Source organism: Choloepus didactylus, chromosome 5, assembly GCF_015220235.1.
Source record: "Choloepus didactylus isolate mChoDid1 chromosome 5, mChoDid1.pri, whole genome shotgun sequence".
Taxonomy (NCBI): Eukaryota; Metazoa; Chordata; class Mammalia; order Pilosa; family Megalonychidae; genus Choloepus; species Choloepus didactylus.
This window is the reverse complement of record NC_051311.1, coordinates 113,682,981-113,705,773: the sequence shown is the minus strand read 5'-3', so window position 1 is coordinate 113,705,773 and position 22,793 is coordinate 113,682,981. Positions and strand designations below refer to the sequence as shown.

General features: G+C 38.7%; 1 protein-coding gene across 4 annotated transcripts in view; it reads left to right on the top strand.

Annotated features, from left to right (window-relative positions):
* SLC25A13 (solute carrier family 25 member 13) overlaps positions 1–22,793 on the top strand; it is a 257,057-nt gene that overhangs the window by 91,016 nt on the left and 143,248 nt on the right. For 3 of the 4 annotated variants that reach the window (XM_037836732.1, XM_037836730.1, XM_037836731.1), the window contains exon 4: positions 18,925–19,040. In XM_037836732.1, coding sequence (XP_037692660.1) covers positions 18,925–19,040 — 116 coding nt within the window. Of the gene's footprint in view, positions 1–10,778; positions 10,929–18,924; positions 19,041–22,793 lie in introns of all 4 variants that reach the window. The other variant, XM_037836733.1, reaches the window with a different exon arrangement.

Sequence of the window (22,793 nt, the reverse complement as noted above, 5' to 3'; positions counted from 1 at the left end):
ACTTCCTCTACCCACTATAAGGTTCTTTCCCCAAGAAGCTCACTTTCTGTTAAGTGTTTACTTTCAGGACACCCTCTCAGGGAGGTTTTCCCTGAACATGCTATTTTAAATTGTACTTCCAACACTTCTTTTTCCTTTTACTGTTGTATTTCTCATAGCAGTTATCTCTTAACCTGTGGGTTTTATTAATCATTTTATTGCCTCCCACCTCCATCCCCTCCAGCACACATGACTGCAAGCTACTTGAAGGCAAGGATTTTTATCTGTTTTGTTCACTGCTGAATCTGCAGAACCTAGAACAGTGTGGTTGATACAGTGTGGTTGACACATGTAGCACTGAATAACTATTTGTTGAAAGAATTTGAGTAGATGGATTGAACTCATACAGTGCCATGCCTGTGAGGCATTATCATCAAGATGATTAGGAGGTGCTATTCTCAGGTCTGCCTTTCTGGTTCCATACTGAATTTCAACATGTTAAAATCTCTGGCTGTCATTTCTCCCAAGAAAACGTGACTATTTCATGCACCCCATCTCTGTAACAGGTGCTAACATTTTGAGCAAATCTTTTTTCTTCTCTCCAAATAGGTTTCTACTTCATCTGAGGTGCTTCTCATTATTGTAAAATTACTCTGAGGATTTCTTTGTATCTAGGAAACCATAGGATTGGGATCTTAATTCTTTTTGAAAATCCTGCCTTCTCCTTCAGCACCCCTGTAGGGGGTTGGGCTTTGGAAGCACATACCAAGGAGTTCACTGGCTGGGTACTGTTCAACTCTGCCCATCTTTTCTATGAGTTATTGTCTGGAGAGTTAGTTACTGTCCACTATGGTACTGTTAAATGAACATGGCAATGTTGCTTCTTTTAATCCATTTTAGTGCTTTACATTATTTTTCAAGCTGTTAATTTAGAATATTATTTTAAAATTCACTATAGATATACATTTCCATAATACGGACGTCTGCTAAACATATTCTTGAAAAACACCCCTTGAAAGTACCTATGGATCAGCTAAATATATGATTCATATTGAGGTTTCTGTTGCTTCATGATTTCCTGTTTCTGTGCTTTCTTCTTGAGCTTTAAAAAAGTCACAAGGTAAAGCAGTCGCCAACTTCCTGGAGGAAAAAGCATTCAAGCACTGATGTTGCTTTTCCACAATTAGCAATAATTATACCTATAAAGGAAAGGGTCTCAAAAGTCTTATAGCTTAATTTGCTTTTGCAAATATATAAAGTACTCCCAGCAGTTTCTAATTTTACTTACTCCTTTCAGTTGCTGTTCTTTGCTGTAACTGCCTGCTTTTTAAAAAGCTTGGCATTGTTATGAGACCTTTAGAAATAGGACTTGCTAACAAATGCAGAGATAGGGTGGCATAGGAAGAGGGAAACATATCAGAACAATTGGGACTGAAAATCTTCCTTTTCTTTCCCATTTTTAAAAAAAAAAACATTTATACTGTTTCCCCCAGAGAGTAAAAATATATTGTAAGTCTAAATAGACCTGGTTCCAATAGTTTTAATAGTTTTTTGATTATTTTAATGAAAATTTATATTAATGGGTGACGTGTTAACTGGTGAATTCATTGTATTTTTTCATGATTATTTATATAGCAAACCATAAATATGAACAAATTTAAACATTCTTTCTTTACCAGATCTTGTGCCAGTTCTCAAATAAGGAAATTATGTTCATATAGTAAAATTTTAATCTGTATTGGGGGTTGAGGTAGGGATAGCATTCTGTTTATTGTGGGTTTTGGATAAAATCTAGAAACATGACTTAGTCAGAATATTATAAACAAAAATCACTTTTATTTCAATTCCCATTGATCATGTTTCTTAAGTTATAATACTTTTCCCAGTAATTAGAGTTTGTACAATCTAAGTTTGAATTTTTACAATTCTATTTGAAATCTTACTGTCTCCCTGATAATCATTCAGAACATGAATTCTCATGGAAACATCGAAGGCATGACTGGGTTTATACTGATCCCTATATATTTTGTATATTTTCTGCTTAAAAATTTATCATTTTTTCCGTTTTTCTTATGATTTACCTCATTTCAAAGCAGAGTACTGAAACCAAAATATATGTTTAATAAGAAATGAGTTTTTTCCTTGCTAACTATATCTCAGCCCTTGTACTGAACATGAAGATTGATGTTTTACTCACCTTTGCAAAGAATTGCATTTGGGAGTAGAAACATGGCATCTGGGCTAAGTCTCGTGTTGTGGCCATTTCTTCCTCCTTTTGGATTAGGAAACACGTACAGGAAGGAGAAAGAAAATCCCACTTCATCATCATGGTTGTTTCTGGCATCTTGATCCCCATAACCAATAACTCATTTATTCCTGGCTGAGCTTTCTGTTGAGTTACTCTTTGGTTGACTGTGGACAGTTTTGGTGCTGCCTCTTCAATTTTGAGACTCTCCCTACCCTACTCCAGGATTTTGGAGGCTTCCATTTCTCTTCTACTGGAAGAAGTGAGAAAAATATATTTGGGTAGCAGTGCCATTTCATGATTCATTTTCTTTTTATATGTATCTTTTAAAATTAACATTGAATGCAGAATATGACTCCCGGGGATGAATGTGGACCTGGCATCGTGGGACTGAGAGTATCTTCTTGACCAAAAGGGGGATGCACAATGAGACGAAATAGTTTCAGTGCTGAGAGATTTCAAATGGAGTCGAGAGGTCTCTCTGGTGGACATTCTTATGCACTATATAGATAACACCTCTTAGGTTTTAATGTATTGGAATAGCTAGAAGTAAATACCTGAAACTACCAAACTCCAACCCAGCAGTCTGGACTCCTGAAGACAATTATATAATAATGTAGATTACAAGGGGTGACAGTGTGTTGTGAAGACCTTGTGGATCACACCCCCTTTACCTAGTGTATGGATGAGTGGAGGAATGGGGACAAAAACTAAAGGACAAATGGGGTGGGATGGGGGATGATTTGGGTGTTCTTTTTTCACTTTTGTTTTTTCTTCTTGTCCTGGTTCTTTCTGATGTAAGGAAAATGTTCAGAGATACATTGTGGTGATGAACGCATAACTATGTTATCATACTGTGGACAGTGGATTGTATGCCATGGATGATTGTATGGTGTGTGAATGTATTTCAATAAAACTGAATTAAAAAAAAAAATTAACATTGAAAATGTGGAGGCCCTTTGTAATGTGGATGATAGAGAAGAAGTTGTAATTGCTTGTAGGCCAAGAGTTCAAGCTTATTTGGAATTGTGAAGTGTCTCAGAAACATTGTAGTCCGTGGTTTAGGAATGGTAATCTGGTTGGGAAGGTAGGCTGGGGCATCCTAACTTTTGAGATTCTACTTGTAGAATAAGCATTTTTTTTTTTTTTTTTTTTTTTTTTTTTTTAATGGTATGCTTGTTTGGGGTGCCATGGGTTATAAGGCTGATGGAGATTATTGAGGAGGGGGGTTAACTAGTTTATCAAAGTTTGAATGTTTAAAATATTTTAGATAATGCATGATGTATCTCATAAGTGTGTTTAGTTTACTGTGTGCCTTGATTTGAAGCACCTTATTCTTTAAGTTCATTTTCTTACTGAGCTTGAATATGCCCTCCTTCCTTTCTTAGGGAAGAGGGGAAAATAATCTTTGTTCTGAGGTGCAGTTATTAATCATTTTACAACTTCTAGTAAATTTTAAAAATCTAATCCTTCTTTGCTTCAACTGAATATCATGACCATATTGATGAAGAGTGAAACACCTGAAACTGTCTGAATGTTTTTTACGTTGTCAGAAATTTCTGCAAATTCAATTGGGGGGTCAACGTGTTGGCACTTTTTTTTTTCCTTTTTCATGGTCTTAAATACAAAAAATCATAATCTATTTTAAGCTCATTATAAATGATGGAACACTTGTTTGCATGGGTAAAATGACTCTATCTAAGTAGTATATTGAAGTTCATGTTAATGTTTGCTATTTAATGACACCTAATGGTATTCAATGAAGGGTTATGCTAAACCGGAGAGAAAATGTGTTACCCAGGCAACTGCCTCTGGCAGACTAGAGATTCAGGCATATGGCTCTATAGTACACATTATTTCAGCATCTTTAAGCATAAAGCACCACACATGTAATTGACTGTGAAAAATTACTGCTCAGTTACTGTATTGTATGGTCATAATAGAAGTAAATGAATACGTCATTGTTGTTGGAACAAGTCTGTTGGGAATCACTTGTAGACTCTACTATTTAAGAAGCAAAAATACAATAAGAAGAAAATAGCTGGTTTAATTAACATGTAAAAATTGGGTTAATTTGAATTCAGCTGGCACAGCAGATATTAATGTTGGCTGGTTGTATTTTTTTGTGTGGTAGTCTGGCTGAAGCCTGTGTACTTTTATTTCTTCTTGCCCACACCATGAGTAATTTTATTTTTTAAAGTAAGGATTATTTTAGTCATTTAATTTTTGCTTTGCCAAGGGCTTATATTACAATCATATCAAGAGAGGTTTTTGTATGTTTACAAAATGTAAAAATTATAATTGAATGGAAAAAAATGCTAAAATGTTCCTGAGTATTTCTTAGTATTTCTCAGAGGAATCAGTGTAATTTGATTTTATGTATATTCTTAAATTTTTATTTTACCATCTATTTTATTTTTTAACAGAGTGACTAATTGGGAAGTTGTCCTTAGCAGATGCCAGAAAGTAACTCATTCAGTCTTGTTACTTCTTGTGTGTCTGTGCTTAGGTGGGCTTTTATTTGTTTTAGAATATGGTTTTAATCATCATTGTCTTGCTTCAGAGAGTCAGGAAAACAAATTGAGAAAGGCATTGTGTTCCAATTTAAATATCATTTAACTCAGTAAATTTTTGGTATTTTAGAATGCTGTTTGAGCAAAGTACAAACAGGTAATATGGACGTCTGCTAAAAGTATTCATGAGAAACTCCTGCTCCACAGGCTGTCTTCTGTGACTTAGGTACTCACAGTCTTTTGAGTGGAGGGTTCTTTTTCTGTTTTTCAGCTGTGCACCAAGGGAACGATCAAACTTGAGGCTGAAGTGAGATTCTGTAAAGGTTTTGCAGTCTATGCTCTGCACACAAGCCTGTCTCGGTATCCTCAGTGCCTTTAAAATACCTGGTTTGCAGGGATGATCTAACAACCAACCTGCTACCTTATGCAGAGGGTTAGGCCAGTGTACAGTGGTCATTTAAAAAATGCTGACTGGTAAATTTGTGTGCCTACTGGATTTTTAGTTACTAATTTCTTATCTGTGGTTTATCTCCCCATTACTTTTATTTATTTGTCATTTTAATAAAGTTGATGCCTTCTTGTCCAGCCTTAATTAGAAGAACAAGCAAAGATGTAAGAAACCTAGATTTTTTGTGTGCTTTGTTTGCCCAAGTCAGTTTTCCAACATGATTTACAGTTACTTTCCTCTTTTTTCTCCAGTGGTCTTCCTTTCTACCTTCTAACTTTTTTCCCCTTTAAAAAGAGGCAATTTCTAATTTAAAATTAGTTTTTGAATTTTTTTTTTCTTTTTTAAATTTAGTATACTTTTCTTTAAAAAAAAATGGTTAGAGTCTTTGGTAGATTTCAGAATAGTATTTAACCCAGGATGTAATTAAATGCAATTAAAATACAGGATATTTGTGATATAGAATATCTGCTTTCAAAGTTAGTAATTATACAACATAGGTACAATGTATTATGGCAAAATAGTTTTTTAGTTTTTTTTATGATGTTTACTAGCATTTAAGAGATAACAGGATATTTATCTAGAGACTTTTGGCAATAGAGAATACAATTTCTCTGTAGTTTTAAAAAGCTCGTGGTGGTTCTTTTCCTTGGTGCAGTCACTCTCGTGGGGATTGGCCATGATTAGAACTTTTTTATGACTCAAAGATTGACAGGTGTGAGGTTGAAGGAGATGGCACGGACATGGAGAGAGATTTTTCTGAGGTTAATGGCAGTAGTTATTTAGTAGAGTAGGGAAGAAGGAATGGAGTATATGAATAAGATAATATGTCTATGAAAGGCAGTTTCTACTGTGTAATTAAATTAACTGTTAGCAAAAGGGAACTATGAAAAAGGATGAATTATATTTGTTATATGTGCTTAATCCCTCTGAAAAGAAAGAAAATGTTGGAAGTATAAGAATGTCCCCCATAAATCCCACTATTTGGCAGTAACAACCCTAGACAGCTTGAGTGAGTGCTGTTTGGGGAGGACTGCAAGGTCATGGGTAGACAGGTAGGGAAAAGGGTGCAGCTGAAAGTTTGGACAGACCACTTACAGAGTTAAGGTGACAAGAGAGCCAATATTTATCTTCTTTTGGCAGTATGGAAGCGGTGAAATGTGCAAAAGTGGTATTCATAGTCTAAGTTCATGATAAATCAATAAAATTGCTAGTAAATCTTGAAAACATTTTTAAAGCTGGGCAATAGCCTACTTGTTTGAACAGTATTCAATCTGCCAGATTTCACTGGAGCCAATGAATTTAAATAGGCCCTTGGAAAACGCTGCCGTAAGATTTGAACCAGAGTCATGGCAGAGCTGAAGAGCCAGGCTGGCTTTGGAACAGAAGACACTCCAGGGGAGGCCAAGGCCTTGCTGGAGCCAGCATGGGCATGGAACGGTTTCCTGTAACCAAAAATGGAAGAAAATGGTGTTTTAGAGTGAAGGCATCTGAGAGAGCTCCTTGTCTAACTAACTAAGCCCTTCTGTGGGCCAGGTAAAGGAGGTCTGCTCCAACTTGCCCAACAAGGTCATTCGGCTGGTTAGGCAAAGGTAAAATTAGAACTTGGGCCTCTTTCCACCTTATGATTGATGGCTTTTAGAGCATAAGATTATGTAATAATCCACTGTCTTTTTTTTTAGGAACATGTTAGAAACTATAGTGATGAGTTACATAATTGCTGTTTGTATGTTCCAGGGCTGGTATCAACTACCATATTGAAGGAAAATCTTTTATCTATGATCTCTGTCATCATCACTGCTTAACAGGTGGTTATCAGATCCTTAGTGACCTCAGGTCTTGGAGTCTGTGCCTCTAGCTGCCACAGCTCCTGCAGCCATGGGTCACCAGGGGTCCCTGTTAGGGATGAGACCAGCCCCTGAGCCATAGAAACTGCTTGCTGTGAATTCTAGGACCAGTTCCTCCAGGCTCTAGACTGTTAACTAGAGCCTTAGCAGCTCTGTCTAGAAAATGTATCCTGAAATTGATCACTTCTCATTTTTATCTCTTCTGCTATGACCCTGGCCCAGCTCACTACAGCTGCTTCTAATGGATTCACTGTTTCACCCGGCAGTCTGTGCTCCACAGTGGCCAGAGTGTTCTTTCTAAGGTCTCAATGAAGTCCTGTCACTCCCCTACCTGAAACCCTCCAACAATGGCTACTTTTGCATGTACACTTGGAATAAAATCTGTGTGGCCTTGTTTGCCCTGACCACTCACCCTCATCTCCTTCTCCTTCTCCCTGAGCTTCACTACTCTCCAAGCCACTGGGGCCATCACGGTGGCCCTTGTAACTTGTCCCTAGGGCCTTTGCACTGAGGTTCTTCTGTTCAAAATACCCTTTCTCTAGACCTTCCCTGTGCTTCTTCCTCTCTGTCTTGCAGATCTTAATGCCACCTCCTGAGGGAGGCATTTCTTGACTACTCAGCAAAACAGCTCCCGTTCTCTACCTCCATTGCCCTCCACAGTTGATTCTCAAGCTTGGCTACATAGTAGAATCACTTGGGAAGTTTAAAAAAAAAAAAAAAAAAAGATGCTCAGGCCCATCCTCAGAGTAATTAAATAGAATCTCTGGAGGTGGGGCCTGGGTATCAGCTCCTGATTACTCAGGTCTGAGAAGCACTGCTCTAATGCATTCCTCTGTTTTATCTTCTACACAGCAGTTATCTGATGGTGGAATGAGCTCATCTTTATGTGTGTATGGGTGTGCTCATTGCTCACCTTTCCCCCACTGAAATGTAGATTCTTCTGAGAACGTGGATTCTGTCAGTCATATTCATTTTGTATCCTTAGTGCCAAGGCTGTTGTGTGGCATATAGGAGGTGCAAGATACACATTTGGTTAGTTGTCTGAATGAAGTTCATTTACAAGGCATTTAGAAGGGGAAGAGAGAAGAGCTGGAAAAGCCAGAAAGCTAATAAAAATAGTAAAATTCTGGATAAACTGGTAATCACAGTTCTAGATTTCTTTCTTGATGCCCACAGATACTTGAACTTGGGTGGCCTGGTGCTCAGAACCCTGTTTTTGGAGTTAGAGTTTACTTTTATCTCTGCCATTAATCCTGAACAATTTCTTGGCTTCTGTTGTAACACATGAAAGGAGGGTTACAAAGAGAAGTAATTTTTTGCAAAGCCCTCTTGTGGTTAGGAACCTTAAGTCAAAGTGGTAATTGGATTTTGATATGGTGCATTGTCCACAACCAAACTTCCTAAAGTATGGACAGATTAGATCCTTATGTGCAGTTGCTTAAACTTTCATAGCCGCAGAGCTAGCCTGGAGATAGGAGTCAGGCGGGAGATGAAAGGGACCACATGGGGTGTGAGCCACACTGCCCAGTGAGAATAAGCAACAGTGGGAAGGAGGAGAGCTGAAGGTATCCACCTTGGACGGGATTCTTTCAGATCGTTTCTTTTGATATCCCTCCCTGCCACCCCATCTCATATTCATTTTTCCTGCCACTACTCAAATTTAAGTCCTTGCTGTTTCATTTCATATAAATTTTTATTCTTATTACAGAAACAATTCAGTATGTCTATTATTGGAAAGATTAGAAAATATGAGCAAGCCAAAAGAAAAAAATAACCTTAAACGTCTATTAATTTAACCACCTAGAGATATCCAGTGCTAATACTTCAGTGTGCATCCTTCGGAATATGTGTGTGTAAAATGTTATTTTTGTACATTTTTAACAAAATGGGATCATTCCTACATACCTTTGTATAACTGATTCTTTTAACTAATATCTTGAACTTCTTTATAATGATTTTAATGGTTGGGCATTACTCTGTGTATGAATGTTCCTTTATTAATTTTATCAGTCACACATGGAATATTGAGGTTGTTTTCACTTCTTTTCACTATTATCAACAGTGCTGCATGAGCATCCTTTTAGCTAAAAGTCTGCACACACTCAAAAATTATTTCTCAGGATAAATTCCTAATGGATTGCATTGTTAGAGTGTGGACGTTGTGAAGAGTCTTACTATTTTGTCAAATTGTCCTCCAGAGACTATAGCACTGCATAATCCCATCCCCTTCATATTTGGAGCCTTATTTCCCCTCAGGGCTTCGTGGAGTCTGCCAACACATCTTTTAACTCCAGGTTCTTCACCTGCCAGTTCATTTCATACTCCTTTGCCCACCGTCAGGGGCCCTTCATGATTGGGACACAACCACCATGTGTTCATTTCCCCTGCCTTCACTACAGCAAACCTGCACTTCCTGTGGCTCTTCATCTCCGTTCTTCCTTCCTTGGCTCCCAGCTCACCATCTGCCTGGGAGCAGAGATTACATCTTTTCTTCTCTGTATTCCTGCTACTGGCCTGTGCCCAGCACACAGCATAGGTCCTGAACCAATTCTGAGGTTGGTGCACTCTTCTTCCCTGACCTCCCATCTCTGCTTGATCACGTCTTCACTCTACGTAAAGACTGATATCTTGTGTTTACTTGTTCCCATCTTTTCTCAGATTTTGTGTGTTCCTGATTTCAGTAAGACCTGCCCATCGCCTCCTTTCTCCCAAACTGACAATAATCTTTCCCTCTGACTCATTGAGTAATTTATCTCCAGTTACCTTTTATCACTTACCTCGCTTCCCCTAATATTATAATTTTCAGTCTGCATTATAGTTGATGTATTTCCAGCTAAGACAGGCTAAGAACTATACCTTGAAAAGTTGAGAAGGTGGGGTGGGGGGGTGGCGAAGACCTGACTTATGATATTAGTGCTAAGCACCATCATCGTTTTTATATTTTGCCTTCTAGTCTCTTTCTATGTATGTGATGGCTATATAATCTTCACATCATTGAAAGCATAATGTGCATATGCAATCTACTTTTAACCCCATCCCATGATTTTTTTTTTCCTTTGGCTTATTATTTTATAGTAGTGGGTAGTGCTTAAAGCACTGTTTCAGCTGGGCTTTAAAAGACTTAAGTTTCTGCTGTTATAAATGGCTTCCCGGAGAACAGAATGACTTGCTTAAAAAAATCTCTGGTAGCATGAAAGTGATGAAGGAGTAGAAACCTGCTCTCCCCCTAGTCTCTGTGTGGTATAGGCGTATGAAAATGTGACTTCAGTATTTGCTTCCGTGTCAGCCACCTCATCTATCTGTGTGCTAGCTGCTGCAGGTGAGTGCTTATGTCAAATACTATTCCATGGAGACTTGCTGTAGAGGTAATGAGACACATGTGATTTTCTTCCTAAAGGACATCTAACATTGTCAAAGAAGTTTTGGTTGTTGGGGGTGGAAAAGGAATTAAGAGAGCTCACCAGCCAGGTCTGAACTTGATTAAGCTTGTGCCCTTTGTTGTAACTTATGCTAATACCTGTTAAATCTGTAAAGCAAGACCAAAGTACTGTTTATACTAAAACATAGATAAATGTTTTTGGATATCATGCTGTAAATGCAAATACTGCTATGTAATTATTCTGGATAGCCTTTTAGTCAGATTACATAGAGAATCCAAAATGTTCTTGCTGAACTGAAAGTAATCCATTGTGATTTCATGGTTCATTTATATACCTCCTACATAGATGTGTAATACTTGTATCTAACAGGATTACCAAATTACATACCTTCTTGGTATCAGTAACATGCCTAAAATACCAGAGTATTCATTGGCCGGTGATGGTTACCACTCTGACATTGCCAGGAGAGGATTTGTTCACGCACGTAGTCTTCAAGTTTCTCATACTGTTTTGAGAGAGGTAAGATGTTCTTTTTATTTCATTTAAGGCTTTTGTTATTCAGACCAGTAAAAAAATATATATATATATATGCCTTTCTAAATAGCACACCATGTTGTGTATTTCTTTTTTAACTAGCCTAATGTCTAGGTAATTATCTAGGGATAATTTAGCAAGTGGGATTATTTTCTGCCTCAACAAACTGCCAACAAGACAAACTGGTGAGCACAGTGTGGTGGCATGATTGTTTATACCTGCCTGGAGGTGGTGGAGTGTGAGACATGGTGGTGAGAGGAAAGCAGATAATCAGAAATGCGTTTATGCTCTCCACTGCTTCAGCAGTCTAGGGGTGGAGGGGTTATGGCTGAGTTCTTTAAGGCTCTCCTTTATTAAAACACTTACTGAGAGGAAAATAAGACGTCCCTAAACGAAATGCTCCTGGGCCATTTTATTTATAGTTTTGAGTAACCTTTCTTTAAAAGATTGCCAGATCCAGTTTCACTTGTCAGCACTGGCCAAGTCAAGGGTGGAATTAAGATAATCAGAGAGTCAAAAGAAAAACTCAAGTGTAGGAGACAATTCCCTAAAGGGCTTATCTTCCCTAAGAAAAGGGGGGCAGGGCCCAACTCAACTGGTGGCCCTCCCTCAGAGAACTCAGACCCCAGGGCCTGGGGGGGTGGGGTGGACAGAAGCAGCCTAAGCTTGGCTTCTGCCATCCTCGGTCCCTGACCAGTACAGGGTCCACTGAGAATTAAATATACCACACCTCTTTACGCTAGTGAGGAGCTGCAGGCTGACAAGAGCTACCTGCTGGGCAGGGTAGGAAAAGCACAGAGTCTAGAGGCCTCACAGGAAAGTCAATTTGCTGGGTCTCAGCCTCAGGGAAACCTGATATTGAATATAGCCTCTTCCTGAGACCTGGGCCTGTCTGGTCTGGGAAAATCTGATTGGGGTAATCAAGGAAACCAGAGGCCTAGACAACAAAAAATTATAAATCACAACAAGGAAAAATGAAGATATGGCCCAAAGGAACAAACTTATACTTCAAATGAGATACAGGAATTGAAACAACTAATTAAAGATCTTCAAACAAATATGCTAAATCAATTCAACAATCTATCAACTAGTTGAGGGAAGATATGGCAAAAGAGATGAAGGATATAAAGAAGACATTGGGCAAACATAAGGAAGAAATTGAAAGTGTGAAAAAACAATTGGCAGAACTTATGGGAATGAAAGGCACAATACAAGAGATAAAAAAACACGAGGCATACAACAGGAGATTTGAAGAGGCAGAAGAAAGGATTCATGAACTGGAGGACAGTACAGCTGAAATCCTACACACAAAAGAACAGATAGGGAAAAGAATGGAAAAAAATATGAACAGGGTCTCAGGCAACTGAATGACAGCATGAAGCACATGAATATATGTGTCATAGGTGTCCCAGAAGGAGAAGAGAAGGATAAAGGAGGAGAAATAATAATGGAGGAAATAATCACTGAAAATTTCTCATCTCTTATGAAAGACATAAAATTACAGATCCAAGAATCACAGTGTACCCCAAACAGATCCGAGAAGACCGGCTCCAAGATACTTCATAATCAGATTATCAAATGTGAAAGACAAAAAGAGAATTCTGAAAGCAGCAAGAGAAAAGTGGTGCGTCACATACAAAGGAAGCTCAATAAGACTATATGCAGATTTCTCGATAGAAACCATGGAAGTGAGAATGCAATGGTATTTAAGATACTGAAGGAGAAAAACTGCCAACCAAGAATTCTTTATCTGGCAAAACTATATCCTTCAAAAATGAGGGAGAGTTTAAAATATTTTCAGACAAACAGACACTGAGAGAGTTTGTGAACAAGATACCTGCTCTACAAGAAATACTAAAGGGAGCACTACAGGCAGGAGAGAGAGGTTTGGAAAAAATAAAAGTAAAATATGACATAAAATCCAAAAGACTAAATGGTAGACAATAGACATTACATTGAGTGAAATTAGCCAGAAACAAAAGGATGGGTACTATGTGGTCTCACTAATGTGGACTAACACTGATGAGCGAAATTTGAGAGTTGAGAACACAGGTTATCAGGAGACAGAAAGAGGCTAGAGATCGGGCATTTGATGCTGATGGAGTACAGAAGGTTCAACAGGATTGATGGTATAGATCTAGAAATGGAATGGGTAGCATAATAGTGTGTGATGGTAACATAATATTATAAGTACTCTGAACAAAGATGAGTGTGAGTATGGTTGAAAGAGGAAGGCTAAGGGCAGGTATGACACCAGATGGAAGGATAGAAGATAAAGACAGGGATTGTATAACTTAGCGAAACTTAAGTTGATCAGTGATGGTGATTAAATGTACAAATATAAGAATGTTTTTAAATGACAGAGAACAAATGAATGTCAACATTGCAAGGTGTTGAAAATTGGATGGTATAGGGGAAAAATACAATCAATGCAAACTAGAGTCTATAGTTAACAGTAACACTGTAAGATGCTTCTATTAATTGTAGCAAAAACAATATACCAAAGCTAAATGTCTAAAAGAGGGAGATATAAGGGAGTAATCTGGGATTCCTGGTGGTGGTGGTGTTGCCTTAACTTTTTATTGTATTTTGTTTTTATTTTTCCTGTAACTTTTGTATTTTTATTCTTCACTTTTTCCCCCTTCTTTTCCTCCTTCTTTGGAGGAAGAGATGGAAATGTCCTCATAGATTGTGGTGGTGAATGGATAATTATGTGATTGTACTGGGAATCATTGATTGTTTACTTAGGGTGGATTTTATGGTGCATGAATAAACCTTTTAAAAAAAATAAACAGAGGGATACAGGTGCTGGAGAAAATGTGGAGACAGGGATGTACCTATTCCCTGTTGGTAGAGAAGTAGAATGGCACAGCCCAGCAGGAATGCAGTGTGGTGGTTCCACAGGAAGCTAACTATGGGGTTGCCACATGGTCCTGCAACCCCACTATTGGGTATATACTTGGAAGAACTGAGAGGACAGACATGAGTGGACATTGCACACTTGTGTTTATGGCAGCCATATTCACAATTTTCAGTGGATGGAGGTGGAATAATGAACTATGGTGTATACATACGATGGAATACTGAGTGATGGCAAGAAGAAATGAACTTGTAAGGTATGCATCTAGGGAATGGACCTTGAGGACTGTAAGCCAGAACTGAAAAGACAAACATTATAATGTCTTACTAATATGGACTAACTATACTGTACGAACTCTGAGAATTGAATATGAGGGCATAGGTTATCAGGGGAAGGCTTATGGTAAAGGTTCCTAGATTGTAAGCTCTTACAGCAGTCACATCTATTTATGAGATGTCATGGTTATCTCTAAATTCTGAGATGCTGATCCGGTCGGTCCTTGTAACTTTGGGTATCTGTATAACACCTGAGACTCAGAGCCAGAGTTTGGCAGCTATGAATGTCAGCATTACCCCATATAGCAAATGTCAAAAAAAATGAAAAAGAGGTCAGACTTCAATTAGAGGTATGAATGAAGGGGACTTGATTAGAACTAAGGTAAACCAGACTAAAGGGAAAAGGACGTTATCGACTCTTTTAAAACCTCAACTTCTTTGTGAGACCAAAGGAAGAGATGTTTATTTGGTGCAAAATGTAAACTTTCTGTAGCATGCTATAAAATTTGTGTATGGTCAGATAATTCAAACACCGTAATTACATGGAACCATGAATAAGGGGTGAGATCTGGTTGGTTTGTACAAGTTAGCGTGAAACCCCAATATATCCCAGAGTAATTTGGTCAGATAATAAAAAGTATTTGCAAAGCCCCCATGAGGGCCTGGGGAAAAATGTGGAAACCTTAAACTTCCCCACCTGAGGAATTCCTGATATTCTTGCAAGCATTGGGGGCTCCCATTGTTGTAGGCGAAGTCCTTGATCTTGGGGCTTGCCTTTATGAAGCTTGTTACTGCAAAGGAGAGGCTAAGCGTACTTATAATGGTTCCTAAGAGTCACCCCCCAGAGAACCTCTTTTGTTGCTCAGATGTGGCCTATCTCTCTCTAAGTCTACTTGGCTGATAAACTCACCGCACCTCCCCCCACCCCCCACGTGGAACATGACTCTCAAGAATGAACCTGGACCTGGTATCATAGGATTGAGAAAGTCTTCTTGACCAAAAGAGGGAAGAGAAATTAACAAAATAAAGTATCAGTGGCTAAGAGATCTCAAATGGAGTCGTGAGGTCATTCTGGAGGTTATTCTTATGCATTATATAGACATCTTTTTTTAGTTTTTAGTGTACCAGAATAGCTAGAAGAAAATACCTGAAACAGTTGAACTGCTATCCAGTATCCTTGACTCTTGAAGACAGTCTTATAACTATATAGCTTATACGGTGTGACTGTGTGATTGTGAAAACCTTGTGGCTCACACTCCCTTTATCCAGTGTATGGACAAAGAAATAGAAAAAAGGTGGAAAAAAAGTAAATGAATAATTGGGGGTGGTGGTGGAAGGAGAATGCAATGTTTGGGGTTTTCTTTTTTACTTTTACTTTAATTTTTATTCTTATCCTTATTTTTTGGAGTAATGAAAATGTTCAAAAAATTGTGGTGAATGCACAACAGTGTGATGATACTGTAAATAATTGATTGTACACTATGGATGATTGTATGGTATGTGAATATATCTCAATAAAATTGCTTTTAAAATAAAAAAAGATCCCCAGATCTTTGCTTCCAATCTTGGCCTTTCTCTGGAATCTTACACTCGTCCTTTTGGCTTCATGCTGGACACCATTTCTTCCATGTCCCCCTGGTACCTCAGATTTAATGTGGTCAGAACTGGTCTTGTTCTCTCACAAGTCCCTGTTTTCCAACTTTTTTTCTTTTTTGTTCTTTATCTTTGGTGCTGTTATCATCATTCCCCTTTACTATCCAAGTTAGAAGTCTAGAGGCATTCCAGCCTCTCTCCTGCCCTCAGCTTCCTACATCTAATTGTTCCCAAGCTTGGTCATTCCTGCCTCTGCTGAGTTTCTCTAGCATGTCCTCCTCTTTCTTTCCTGGTGCTTCCGCTCTGGTTTAGACCATGACTATCGTTTGCTGTCAGGCTGTCTCTCTACATCTGGTCTTTTCCTCCTTTAAATTCATTTTCCATGTCAGCTCTTTTTCTAAAACAAAGATCTGAACCCAGCATTTACTAACCAAGAAACCTCCTCACTGTTTGCCAAAAAATCTAGATTCTTTAACTTGGCCTCTCAGGTCCTCCACAGGTGTCTGGCGCTCTGGCTCGAGCCAATCTGTAGTCATCCTGTCCCCCTAGATGCAGGCTCGGTAGCTCCTACAGCCTCCCCGAAACCCAGCACACCCTGTTTGTTTCTACCTCTGCTTTGCGTTGCTATTTCCTCAGTGTGGAATGTCCTCTCTTCTCTTTCCTCCTCTCCCCATCTTCTCACACTGGTTGGAATTCTACTCAGGTCAAATGTAAAACAAGAGATCTGGTTTTTAGGCCAAAATGCTGGCAGCTAATTTTCAACTTTAAATAAGTCACTAACCTCTTTGTGCCTTAGTTTCCTCAAAAGTAAAATGAAGAGGTTGAAGTAGCTGATCTCTAACGTTTTTTTAACTTTGAAATTTATTCTTTCAGTGCTCTTCCTCCACGAAGCCTTTCCCAGTTCTTCCAGGCAGAATAAATCATTCCTTCTTTTGTACCCCTTCGTGGTTTATTTCTTCTGTAACGTCTGACACTCGGCTCTTGTGATCTGATAGCTATTTATGAACGTGACTGTCTCCTCTCTTCCTAACAGAAAGCTCCTTGAGTCCAGGCAAGAATGTTTGGCTCATACTTACTTCCCTTCCCATCCATACCTACCCCTGGTCTGTCTTACTTGTAGATTCTCGGCGAGAGAGACTCCAAGGCAGAGGATGAAATGTCCTGGGCAGTGACACTCTCCTGTAATATGTGCTGTTCTTTGGAAGGATATTTTGGATGGTGAATGGTAGAGACATTGTATTTAACTCACCCTATGATTTTTCCTTTCTTTGGGGCATTGTTATAATCAAGTGACATTGTGGGTAACAACTGAGCTAACTTTGTAACTCATGCTTTGTATAAAAATGTGTTCTCTAAGATGTATAGAAGTAATTAAGTGGTCTGTGAAACATAGGAAAAATTCCTATTTTCTTCCTGTCTCTATGTCCTCCAGAGACTTAGATTTTCTCAACATATTGAAATATTTGGACATTTAAAAAAATAACATTTCTGGGAAAGCATTTATGAACCCATTTACTCTTGGAAATCAAAGCGTCTTCCTAAAGTGTAGGTTTGATCACGTCTCTACCTTCCTCAGAAACTCTCTGTCACTCTTTGTTTCCTAGAGAAGAATACCAGACCCTTTTCTTGCCTTCACAGCCACCTCTGGTCCTTTATTTGTAATCTCATCTCGGCATTGCTCTCTATTATACACTCACTGTCCAGGAAACTCAATTACTTACACCTTTGCTTATATGCTCTGTAGCTTTCTAACATCTGTCATTCTATGGGCTTTCCCCTGCCTGTAGTTTTCTCCTTCTTCACCCACTACTGCATAGCTGAGTTTTACTCATTTTTTAAGACCTGGCCTAGATTCTGTTTCTGCCACAAAGCTTTCTTTTCTTTCCTACCAGAATTCTCCTATCATTCTCCTATCCCAGTCTTGTGACTTATGTTTCCTGTATATTATTATTTCCAGAACAGTGTTTATCTTCTTTACCAGACTAACAGTGTTTATCTGCCTTACCAGGCTATAAGGTCTTTCTGGGGTCACACTTCATATATGATTTATCTGTAGTTCCTCCATAATATCCTAATTCAGGTCACATGTGATAAGTAGATATCAGTAATGGACGAATATCTGTGAACTATTTTTACTTGATGTTAGAGGGTTTTTTTTTAATTTTTTTATTGTAAAATATAACATAGAAAAGTGATAACTTTCAAAGTACAATTAAACAAGTAAAGAGGAAATTTCAAAGAATATTACGGGTGACAGTTTCGCAATTTCAGTTATTTCCTTATTGTGAAAAATATATATATATATATATATAAACAGAAAGGTGATAACTTTTAAAGTATGATTTAACAAGTAGTTATAGAGCACATTTCAAAAGAATGTTATAGGTTATAGTTCCACCATGTCAGTTATTTCCTTCTAGCTATTCTAATACCCTAGAAATTAAAAAAATATATATTTATATAGAGATTCAGTGTTCGTAATCCTTTGTTAAATCCTTTCTTGTCTGTTGCTACCCTTCCCTCTCATTTGATCACTTTCTCAGTCTTCAGGGATATCTGGGCAGTGACCACCATAACTTGTTCATGTTGAAAAGGGGTGTCGGCATTATGGAGAAGGGAGATGCATCTGGTTGATGTTCTCAAAGAGGCTGTTGCCTCTTGGTTTGGGGACTTATCTGGTATAGGAACACTCTGGTAGATTTAAGTTTCTGAAGAATAAACTTAGTGATTGCAACTTTTATAGAATCTCAGGTAGGGATTTAGGCATTTGGTGGCTACTTTTGGTAAGGGAATGGCTTACTGTGGCCATTTGTGATGTCTGGCTGGGGCTTGCATAAGAGGAACCTCCAGGACAGTCTCTCAACTCCTGTATAGGGGTATTGATGAAAGACAAACCTGCTGTATTTTGCTGTTATGCAGTCATCCTGAAGTTTCTAAACTTTCATTCTAGACTCTAACAAGATGCCTGAAGTAAGATTGTGGTCTGAAACATAAATGATATGTTGGGTGAAACAGTTATATTTGAAATTATAATGCATTCAGTATGTCACCATATCTTCAAACCTGTCACGTCTTTGAGATTCTGCACATTGTTATTGTAGTCCACTATATGTAGAAGGAAATGCTAAGTGTTTGTGTTTATGTTTGAATTTTGACAGTGACATTTTATTTTTTTCCCTTACAGTATATTTGTAAATGCTTTTATTTTCCACAAGCTACTGACTTTATGTTCTGTGCTTGTTTTATGTTGCAGATTAATATCCTTTCAAGAATTCGTAGCATTTGAGTCTGTTCTGTGTGCCCCTGATGCTTTGTTCATGGTGGCGTTTCAGCTGTTTGACAAAGCTGGCAATGGAGAAGTTACTTTCGGTAAGGGGTGTGAATGTGTGTGCACTGATGTAAGTGCGGGCTGGTATGAACATTTTCTTTTCAAGATTAAGGTGTGTGGAAATGCTTTTAAGAAGTAAGCATATCCCTTTTAACAAAGATGGCCTTAAGTGTTTTCGTGCTCCAGTTCAAATGTTTTCTTATTTGAAAAAATAAGTTTCTGGCTTAGTAGTTTTGACACTCTGGTTTAGTTTTAAGATGAGAGAGGTTGGTACACGACTCTCTGCATGGAGTCATAGCATGTGAGGGCAAGACAGGCTTTCCACCCACCCCGTCACACTCAGAGTGCTGTCCCCACTACAGAATGAACAAGTTAATCACCTGCCTAGGAACACAAGTTGGTCTTGTGCCCAGTGTTTCTTGGCCTTCCTTTGCCCTCAAGGAGTAGTTTGAGTCCAGTAGGCCCTGCACAAGATGGGAGTTCAGAATGGCACATGAAGATGAAGAACCTGTTCTTCCAAACAGTGCACTCCCCACGGTGTGTTGGCACTGCCTGCTGTGCTGCTGCCTTCTACATTTTGAAAGACAGAAACATCTTCATGGGAATTAGCTGCAAAGCCATGGAAAACCCTAAAGTCTTTTAAGTACTTAGCAGAAAGGGAAGAGCCAGAAGTGGTGGGGCAGTGCTAAGTTCTTTTTCTAAAATAAACTGGCTACTGAATATAGATTTTTGATGGAATTTCCACTTTCCCTTGGACTATGTAGCACCCATCATATGTTGTCTGTGCAGGTGAGTTTTGATAGCATTGCCCATGGGGAATTTTGGAGCCCTTTGGGATATGGAATGTGCTTTCGGGGCCGGGAGTGTTGGGGAGATGGTTAATTTGCCTATTCAAATGTCTTTATTCCTAGTGTCCAGTTCATTCATACCTGTTGGTTTTGTCTCAGTTGATCTACATGGGGAAATAGACAGATGTGGGGAAAATGCCGATTTTGTAATTGAGTTTGGGTTCTGGGTTCACAATGACTTTGCTACTTGTAGCTCTGCTTCTTTTGTTGCTGAGCCAAGTCAGTTTTCCTCTCAGATCCTCATTTTCCTGACCAGAAATGGGGATAATAACCACATAAAGTATAGATAAGACCATATATAGATTTGTTCTACCAATCACCCCCCATCCCTCCACACTTATGCCAAGGTTGTTTAAGGTTAGGTCAGCTAGGGCAGAAGCAAAATGTTATATATTTGCTAGATTTGTTTCATATATCTAGAAGCTCAGATTCTTCTAGCTCAAACAATTCACAATGATTATTTAGTATTTAAAAATCCTTAGAATAATTTTATTTTGTTTCTTTTTACATCATCTAACGCCTCTTAGTACTACTGTAACCACAACTTTTCAATGGAATACCAATAAAAATGCCTCTATGACATCTTCAAGTAATAGATGAGCCTGTAGGTTATGGTGTCATTGATTTATCCAGTGGAAGCCACTTTGATGACAATGTTATAACTTTTCTTTGGGATGAACAAAGAGAAATCTGTAAATCTCCGTGAGTTCAGTGCCTTCACTCAGGGGTCTGTGGTTTTGGGTCAGCACAGGAGCACTGTCTGTTGTCTGCCCTCCTTCCTTAAGATATTGGATGGGAGGAATGGGGGAGCTGGGTGGGAGCTGGGAGGACTGAATGGGCTTCCAATGTTTTCCTTGACTCCAATCACTCTTTCCTCCTTGGAAGTGAAGCAGCAGGGGCGTCGTAGCGCCAGTGCAACTGGCCCTGGTGGAGGAAAGAAATAGGAGACCTATTTGCAGGAAGAGTTGTGTGTGTGAGTGATTAAAAGAGCAAGTGAAGAGCAGGATGTGGGAGATTAGAGTCATCTGTGTACTGCAGAAGGAAGAATAGTTGGATGAGAGTTCTGTTTCTGCTTCTTACTAGCTCTTTGCTGCTAGGCAAGTCATTTGACTTTCTGACCTTTATTTTCCTCATTTATGAAATCTGTCTATAATATCTATTGGGCTATTTGAGGACTATAAGATCTATTGCATGCAAACGTGCTGTCTGGAAAACAAAAGCCTTTATAAAAATATCGTTAAAAGAAATAGCTTGTGAGAATAAAAGAGAATTTTTGTTGTTGTTTGTTTGTTTTCCCTTGTGCTTTGGTAAGTCTTTTGTTTTTAACTTGCAGTTTTAACCTCTGGCCAGTTACCCAATAATTTGCTGACTATCTGCTTATGTTGAACACTGTCCCAAACCCAGAGGGATAAGAGGTTGGAAGCCCAAATACCTTAGTTCAGGGAGCTAATATTTGGGTTTTGAAGACCTCAGCACATGCAAAAAGTACTTACAAAACAATTGTGTTATGTCACCAGTTGCATAGGACTGTTGTAGAAGAATGTGCAAACCCTCCCCAATACCCGAGGCTTCTACTGGTAATTCATTCCAGGGTTTGCCAATAGGGCACCCACTCGGTGGGTAGCCATAAAATGTAGCCTGGGCTTTTCTGAGTCATCCTCCCTATTTAGGGTTAAACAGAACAAGAAATGCATAGTACAAAAGAGAACAAATATGCAAATGACCATCCAACTGCAAATTAATAGCTCTCTTTTATCATTGTATCATAGGGTAAATGTGGAGTCATCAAATGTAGATGCCGTGCATGACAGTTTTTTGCCCAAGCAAACAAATTCATATGGGGGGTCTGGCAGCCCAAAGACTGTCTTGACAGTTGGTTCCTTTAGAAGGAGTTAGCAATAAGTATGTTTCCAGGAAACTCATAATGGAGTTGAAGACATAATGAAATAAATGGAGTTGGATAGAAAAGAGGACTTGAACTAGTCAACGTGAGTTTAATTAACCTGTTATGTTAAGAGAATGGAAATCGAGAGCTGTGTACTCTGTCCATGTGAGGCTCTGTTATGTGCAATAGCACTGTTACTTCCTCAAGTCCTTGTAAACCCTTCGCTCAAGAATGACCCTTACCTCTTTTAGGAGGTTGTCTCTCTTAATAGACATCTTTGGGAGGAGGAAACATGGGATGATGAGAGGAAGGAGGCTCTGTTCTTACCCCCTGGTTTGGCTGAGTCAATCCTGGGGATTATGGGGTGAGCGGTGTCTTCATACCCGGCAGAGGTTCCTTGGGCCCTCCTGGGCCAGTAGCCTCCAGAGCCCCCATGTCCCCTAGCCTTGCAGTTCATCCAGAGTGAGAGCACTTACACTTTTATCTGTTCATGTATTCGGTTTCCACATCTGAGTTTGTTTGAAGTGAGTGTTCTGTGACTAAGCTCAGTGTGTGCCAGTGTATGTCAGCGAGCTGGCGGTGTTCACACAGCCCCTAATGCTGATTCTGATGCGTGCTGAACAAGAATCTGATGGAGCAAGAAGCAGATAATCAAGTGTCACATTTCCAGGAAACCTTGCTATTTGCTCTGAGGCCTTGTCTGTATATTTTCTTACCTGGATCACTCCTTGTGTTTGCTTTAATGAAAAGATCTTGATTAGGCCTGTTTTCTTCTTTTGGTGTCTAGTTTGCTATACTCTCCTGTTTCCTTTGAGGGAGAGCTTACCTCCAGCATTCTTGCTCTCACCATGTAAGACAGGATATAAGTGGTAAATTCTAGTTAAAAATTTGCAATTCTGTGTGGAGAAAATATTTTCTTTTAAATATTTTCATTTTAGCCTATTTTATGTGATAATGATTTTTTTTTTTACTTACCTGCAAGTTTTTTAAAGGAACTATTATTGAAATATACATATGGAAAAATGCACTCATTGTTGAGTATACATCTCAATAAATTTTTG